This window comes from Borostomias antarcticus (genome assembly GCF_949987555.1).
Source record: "Borostomias antarcticus genome assembly, chromosome: 2".
NCBI lineage: Eukaryota > Metazoa > Chordata > Actinopteri > Stomiiformes > Stomiidae > Borostomias > Borostomias antarcticus.
This window is the reverse complement of record NC_140235.1, coordinates 399027-406875: the sequence shown is the minus strand read 5'-3', so window position 1 is coordinate 406875 and position 7849 is coordinate 399027. Positions and strand designations below refer to the sequence as shown.

General features: G+C 48.7%; 1 protein-coding gene across 2 annotated transcripts; it reads right to left on the bottom strand.

Moving 5' to 3' along the window:
• sirt1 (sirtuin 1) lies at positions 1–6910 on the bottom strand. Of its 2 annotated transcripts, none has more exons than XM_084451002.1 (9): positions 6682–6910; positions 4984–5106; positions 4659–4897; positions 3271–3423; positions 2061–2208; positions 1900–1979; positions 1567–1750; positions 619–1380; positions 1–360 (listed from the first exon to the last, which is right to left on the bottom strand). In XM_084451002.1, the coding sequence occupies exons 1-9, from the start codon at positions 6863–6865 to the stop codon at positions 62–64; spliced, it is 2172 nt and encodes a 723-aa protein (XP_084307128.1). In that variant the 5' UTR covers positions 6866–6910; the 3' UTR covers positions 1–61. The 2 variants fall into 2 exon arrangements, with proteins under 2 accessions (XP_084307128.1, XP_084307129.1); XM_084451003.1 differs by having other exon boundaries at positions 1–357.
• Positions 6911–7849: the final 939 nt, after the last annotated feature.

Below are 7849 nucleotides of genomic sequence, written 5' to 3'. Positions count from 1 at the left end.
AAGAAATATACAAAACAGATATAAAAGACAATTAGTGCTTTGTGGACAGGGTAGTTCCATTCTAAAGGTCTGGGGTGCTCTTAACATTTTTAGCTGAATCGTCCGTCTGCACACTGGAAGTGTCCTCCTTGGTTTGTTTGTGTGGCGCCGTGTCTCTGGGGCAGCCCCCTCCCTCCTCCAGGCTGGGCTCCTCGGCCTCACTGTCGTCCTCCTCTTCCTCCTCCTCCATCCCCTCAGCACTGCAGCACGAATCCTCGCTGTCGCTGCCACAGGAACTAGACTCGTCGTCCTCGGAGTCGGAGTACACTTCTGCCCCGTGGAAGATGTAGTGATTTGGTGCTTGAAATAGATATTGACCTGCTGGGATGAAAGGGCAGGGGATGGGGTCGGGTTTGAATGAGTTTACCATTTTACACGTTTCTTTTTTCTGTTCAAGGAAGTCTCTGTTATTCAATCAATACAGTTCATATCATGCAATCCAATTTGGTTTGACATGTTATAAGAATGATTATAACAGTAGTCTAAATCAAGTAAGGAAAAACATGTTGAGAAGTATTTTAGAAGCCTTCTATTTACTTCTCCCTTTTAATAATTGCATTGCTAAAATGTGAATCTTACTCTCAAGCCGCTTGCTGATTGGACTTCGACTGACTCGACTTATCCAGCATCGTCTGCGAACCTCAAGGTTGACATTTAGTCCAGAGGCCTCTTCTCTTTCTGTGGTTTCTTGTTGCGTGTCTTTTTCTCGATGTGCGTCTTCTCGATGTGCGTCTTCTCGATGTGCGTCTACTGCTTGGGACCCTGACCTCTCCAACGTCTCCTCCTGGGGACTCTGGGCGTTTAGACAGGGCACTGGCGGTGCTGGTTCCTCCTGGGGACTCTGGGCGTTTAGACAGGGCACTGGTGGTACTGGTTCTGGTGGTAGTCCAACTTCAGGAGTGTCTTTGACAATCTGTGCTTCACTCTCTTCCACAGTCTTGAGCGAAGCGTCTGTGTTATGGCTCGTCTGTTCCTCTGTGGGTTGGACGTGTGCAGACGAGGTCTGTTCCTCGGAGGGTTGGAGGGGTGTCGACCAGGCCTGGCTCGCCTGTTCCTCTGAGGGTTGGACGTGTGCAGACGAGGTCTGTTCCTCGGAGGGTTGGAGGGGTGTCGAGGCGCGGCGAGGCGGCAGCTCTGTGGGGGAGGGTAATCGAGGGGGCTTCTCCGTGATCTCAGTGAGTCTTGAGGAGTTGTAGCACAGCTGCTCGAAGTCTCCCGCCAGCCGATGACAGAGCTCATTGACGATGACGTCACAGTCGCCGAGAAGCTCCACATCGAAGTTGAGGTGAGGCAGCTGTTCCCTATTGATCAGGACCTGGGGCACTTCATGGGGAACGGAGTCTGGATGGAGACAACACATCACCTGTTACACACACGGCTTGAAATAATGAGTCAGCAACACCATTTTACAGCAAGATGAAAGAAAAAAAAAAGTATAATTGTGTGTAATTAATAGGTTAATACAATTCTGATACATTTTCTTGGTACATTGAGATCTATAAGAAAACGTTAAGCAAACATTCATACTTGGGATGAGGGCAACTGGCCGCACTTTAAGTGAGGACCCAATAACAATTAGGAGGTCCACTTCGTCCTTGTCCTGCTTCATGGCTCTGTGAAAGAGCTCCGGAAGATTCTCCCCGAAGAAGACGATGTCAGGTTTCATGATTGCCAGGGGGACGTCAGGACACCGAGGACAATGAGGGACAACCTGGAGGGATGAGCCCAGAATATGTCAACAACCGATGACAATTTAATGGACTGAATCGAACCACAAATAGGGTGAGACAGCAAGATGCATTGATGCATCTTAGAAGTCACAAAACACATTTCTGTTACAAAATACATTTCTGCCAATACCTGATTAAAGATGTCTTCTCTTACGGCCTCACAGTCAACCTTGTGTTTACAGACGAGACAGGATGCTGTTGCAAAAGACCCTGGGAACACAAGAGTTTGGGTTGATAAACGTGGTCCATGTGAACACCGGATCCAACTCACTTCAGGATGTCTTTTCTCACCGTGACACTGGATGATCCTCTGGACCCCGGCCACCTGTTCCAGGGTGTCAATGTTCTGAGTGTAGTTGCGTAGAAGCTTCTCCTGCTTATCCAGCATGGATATGAACTTGTGACAGGGTGAAGGCTGGAACTGTCCAGGGTAGATCTCCTGCAACACAGAACAATCCTAGAGATCTTGAGACCGTCTTGATCTCGCGAGCTCACATCCGCTTTCCCTCCTGAGCTACGCGACGCATCATCCACCCCAGGGGCATCATCCACCCCAGGGGCATCATCCACCTCAGGGGCATCATCCACCTCAGGGGCATCATCCACCTCAGGGGCATCATCCACCTCAGGGGCATCATCCACCTCAGGGGCATCATCCACCCCAGGGGCATCATCCACCCCAGGGGCATCATCCACCCCAGGGGCATCATCCACCTCAGGGGCATCATCCACCTCAGGGGCATCATCCACCTCAGGGGCATCATCCACCCAAGGGGCATCATCCACCCCAGGGGCATCATCCACCTCAGGGCACCTCAGTCTGTGGGTACTTTCAAGAAAGACCTTAAAACCCACCTCTTCACAAAAGATTTCTGTTGACCGTTCTCCCATGTCATCATCTTTTATGTGCCATGTAATGCTTGCTTCATGTTTTTATTATTGTATTACCCGTTATTGTACTAATGTGTTGGATGTGACTTGGTTGTGGATGTATAGGATGTGTAATGGATGTGGAGCCTGGATGAATGTTCTACAACTAAGGGCTTCAAAATTCACAAAACCTTCTGCGTCATCTTCAATGATGCATTTGAACTTTTATAACAAAACGTACTCCAGTCTGGGAGTCTGTTGAACACACAACTTATTTTTTGGCCCGTTAATTTTAGCTCATTCAGAACTCAGAACCAAATGGTAGCGATGCTACAAAACACCTACAAAGCCTACAAAACAAAGACACCACCTCACCACCCAGAGCGGTTGAGTTAGCGCGTGAAAGACGGTAGACAAGATATTGTTCGTCCAATCCCATGCCAAGTAATTTTCAAAGTGCCCGCCCTTTTCCAAACAGTTTCCAACAGAATTCCCAGATGGTTATGTGAAACAAACCACGTGAAACAAACCATCTGGGACATCAGACTAGAACATTCCAACCCACATCTCACTTTCAACATGTTCTATCAAACTGCTGATTTCTTGGCTGAAAGACATGAAGAACACAAACCTTGGCAAACTTAAAGAAAGGCCGCGGGTCTCTTCTAAAGTACTCTATATCAAACATGGCCTGAGGGTCTGGAAGGTCAGGGAAGTCCACGGCCAGTCTTGCATAGATACCGTCCCTGGAGCGGAAGTCAGGTATACCACAAGAGACGGACACCTGGGACAAAAAAGACTACAATTAGAAAAGCAAATCTCAGCAGATTAGAACAGTAGTTTGTAGGGAAATATGTTAACTGAAGTATTGATTTCCTCTTAGCTGTAGTCCCCACCTACCTGAGGAAATCAACTACAGCCATGAGGAAAGTCCTCTTCGTCTGCACTTCGTTAGAACTTCTGTATCTGAGACCATCCTGATCTCGCGAGCTCACATTCTCCACAGATCAGTCCGGACAAGCTCAATAGAGATCCACTTGGGCCTGAACAGAATTTGGTCAGGCCAATCAGTGTCCTATGTTGAGTAACTACTGCCCGGTTTAGGTCATCCATCCTCCTCAAAGTCCGGCCTCCGGAACATACCACAACTGTCTCCAGACCGTACCACAACTGTCTCCGGACCGTACCACAACTGTCTCCGGACCGTACCACAACCGTCTCCGGACCGGACCGTACCACAACTGAGTACCACCAAAGGAGACAGTTGAGGAGGTTCGAGCACCTAGTGAGGATGCCTCCTAGGCGCCTCCCTAGGGAGGTGCTCCAGGCGTGTCCGGCTGGGAGGAGGCCGCGGGGTAGACCCAGGACTAGGTGGCGGGACTACATCTCTGCACAACCCGGAGGCAGCAAATCTCGCATTTTATCAGCGCCGAAAAGTGGAATATATTTTAACTTTTCCACGGAGGAAGTGCCCCGTTTGTTGTGTTCTGTCGCTTGGCAACAAATAGCGTCGGCCAGGGACAATGCGGTGCGCTTCGTGTTTTTGGCAGCAAAACCAGTGTGAACGCAGTCTCAGGGTGAACGCAGCCTCGGGGTGAACGCAGCCTCGGGGTGAACGCAGCCTCGGGGTGAACGCAGCCTCGGGGTGAACGCAGCCTCGGGGTGAACGCAGCCTCGGGGTGAGCGCAGCCTCGGGGTGAGCGCAGCCTCGGGGTGAACGCAGCCTCAGGTATTACGACAGCGTGTGACAGGACTGTTAGCCTGTGATAGGCTGATAGTTCATCCAATCACCTGCCTATATTTTATTTTTTTAAACTGCCTACCCTTTTCCAAACAGCTTCCAATGGAGCCTTTCCAGATGGTTGTGTAAAACAATACTATCTGGTGTCAGGTTATGATTGCTGTGCATTGCCTTGAACTTTGTTGCATGGTTTCAAAATATATATTCTGACACTGTTGCAAGTGAACACCATTTAGGGACCATGCAGATGCAGTAGGACACGCAGGTAGAATACATACCCCAGCTCCCGTGAGCACAATGATCTTTTTGCTCTCCTTAAGTAACCGGACCACGTCCTCCAGGGTGTTGATATCTTTGCGTTTCTTTCTTTTAGGAGGTTCTGAGATGTTGATGATGATCTGCCACAGCGTCATGTCGTCCAGGTCGGGGGGGAGCACAGTCTCAGGAAGCAAGTCTTTTAAAATGGTTCTTGGATCAGTCTCTCTCATAATGTGCTGCTGAATAAAACTGTAGGAGCCTGGTAAAAAGAAACAAATCAAACATCACATTTTACGCAGACAAAAAACAGTATACACTACTGTTAGTGACTTATCTTCCATCTACCTATTTGAGGTTGGGGGGTCCAATCACTGGAGCTTGCGTGTGAGGACCGGTCATCATCCTCGTTCACACAGTCGGGGGTGGCAAAACCGTTTGGAGAAAACTCCCCATCTTGACCAAGACACTCTAGACCAGGAATAGGGGATTGGAGAGACCAATAGTTACAAATATGACACTTGCAATTCATCAACACTGACAAAAACATGGTTGATGATGACAATCAAGATCATAGACAACTACTTCGGTCTGTGCACTGAGCAGAAAACATGGAAAGATGCCACTGGGCTAAGGTAACTAGCTACTACACTGCTCACTCAACTAGCTCACTAGCTACTACACTACTCACTCAACTAGCTCACTAGCTACTACACTGCTCACTCAACTAGCTCACTAGCTACTACACTGCTCACTCAACTAGCTCACTAGCTACTACACTGGTCACTCAACTAGCTCACTAGCTACCACACTGCTCACTCAACTAGCTCACTAGCTAGCTACCACACTGCTCACTCAACTAGCTCACTAGCTACTACACTGCTCACTCAACTAGCTCACTAGCTACTACACTGCTCACTCAACTAGCTCACTAGCTACTACACTGCTCACTCCACTAGCTACTACACTGCTCACTCCACTAGCTCACTAGCTACTACACTGCTCACTCAACTAGCTCACTAGCTACTACACTGCTCACTAACTAGCTAACTAGCTATAACACTGCTCACTCAACTAGCTCACTAGCTACTACACTGCTCACTCAACTAGCTCACTAGCTACTACACTGCTCACTCAACTAGCTAACTAGCTACTACACTGCTCTCAACTAGCTCACTAGCTACTACACTGCTCACTCAACTAGCTCACTAGCTACTACACTGCTCACTCAACTAGCTCACTAGCTACTACACTGCTCACTCAACCAGCTCACTAGCTACTACACTGCTCACTCCACTAGCTCACTAGCTACTACACTGCTCACTCAACTAGTAGCTACTACACTACTCACTCAACTAGCTCACTAGCTACTACACTGCTCACTCAACTAGCTCACTAGCTACTACACTGCTCACTCAACTAGATCACTAGCTACTACACTGCTCACTCAACTAGCTCACTAGCTACTACACTGCTCACTCAACTAGCTCACTAGCGACTACACTGCTCACTCAACTAGATCACTAGCTACTACACTGCTCACTCAACTAGCTCACTAGCTACTACACTGCTCACTCAACTAGCTCACTAGCTACTACACTGCTCACTCAACTAGATCACTAGCTACTACACTGCTCACTCAACTAGCTCACTAGCTACTACACTGCTCACTCAACTAGCTCACTAGCTACTACACTGCTCACTCAACTAGATCACTAGCTACTACACTGCTCACTCTACTAGCTCACTAGCTACTACACTGCTCACTCAACTAGCTCACTAGCTAACTAGCTCACTAATGGCGTTAGCTGTTAAACTTAACCCAATTTATAGCCATCTTCAACTTAAAAATAAATAAATCTGATAGGCTGGCAGCCAGCTGGAGTACTTAGCATAGCTAGCTATTAACGTTAGCTAGCTAACTCCAATTTAGTTTGCTAGCTAGACTAGCTAACTGCTTAGCTTATTAGCTTATTTCCAGGCTAGCTACTATTCTGAACCTGGCAGTCCATGTACATGCGCCCGTCCGCGAGAAGATATAGTCACCTTCTGCCTCCTCAACCTGGTCATCTACGGGGGTTTGATTTAGTTTCGCCATTCTCCCGTGGGGCTCCGGGAACACACGGCCATTGTCTGCTGCTGGGGCCCCCAGTCCTGCTGCTGGGGCCCCCAGTCCTGCTGCTGGGGCTGCTGGGGCCTCCTCTACCGCCATCCCCGGCTCAACCTCCATCTCCTCGGGCCCAGAAAGAGTCCCCTCCGCCCAGCCATCCCCAGCCTCGGATCCAAACATCCCTTGCTCTCTCTGGACGATTTTGAGCCCACATTCAATCGCCATGCTGATTTTCTGCTTCTTAGATGCAGGTTCCTCCATGTCTGGAGAGCTGGAACAGGCTTTAGCGAGAGTCTTCTCCCCGTCCGCCATCTTCAGCAGATAGAGCCGCTGTGGTGAAGATCCTTCCGCGCTCGACAGCTGGGTGATTTAAATGGCGCGTGTGATTCGCTCTCCACCAGGGAGTACGTTCGTTTTGGTCCCTCACGTGACCAAGCGGACCATGGAGCTAATGGGCCAAACTGGCACAGGCGGAGCAGCTCGGTGTTTTATTGATCTCATATAAAGTGAAATAGCAGAATATAATGATACACCATCGTGCACTGTTATCATACTTATAAAACAATATTTTTTTATGAAAAAAAACACTGGTAGTCCTGCTAGCCTCGCGTCACAAGACTCCTCGGGGGCTCCCTGCTGGAAGTCTATTAACCAGAAGATGTGACTGTTCCTCCAGATGCTTCGCATTGCAATTGTAATACTGATGATAGACTCAACTCGGGCGAACGCGAGGCGAACGTTGGCTTTGAAATTGAATGAACTCTGTGGCAATTGGCTGCACCGCGGGGTGGCCCGGGGATTCGAAACGTGTTTCTGCTGTAGTTGCTGCCGGAGTACCGCTGCCGTACGCGATGACGTCAACCATAACAAAATATGTCATGTGGTGAACATTTTTGTTTTGATGTGAAACGATTGAATGCACACGTCATACTAACGTTACGATGTTAAAAGGAAAAGCGCGCACACGCACGTCAGTGGGATGATTATCTACGCATCATGTGTTCTTCTGGGCAGCCCGGACTGAATGAGGTTCCCTTTTTCAAGGCTTCAATTCACCAAAAGAAAAATCCGCCCTTCCGGGGAGACCTTGATTCCAAAACGTGC

Bases quoted from the DNA above. Each gene is read 5' to 3' on its own strand.
- sirt1 (XM_084451002.1), bottom strand. From the start codon at position 6,865: ATGGAGGTTGAGCCGGGGATGGCGGTAGAGGAGGCCCCAGCAGCCCCA. The intron at 4,898-4,983 runs GTAGATGGAAGA...TCTTTTTACCAG, and splicing joins GACCCCCCAACCTCAAATAG to GCTCCTACAGTTTTATTCAG. The intron at 1,751-1,899 runs GTATTGGCAGAA...TCATCCCTCCAG, and splicing joins GAGAAGACATCTTTAATCAG to GTTGTCCCTCATTGTCCTCG.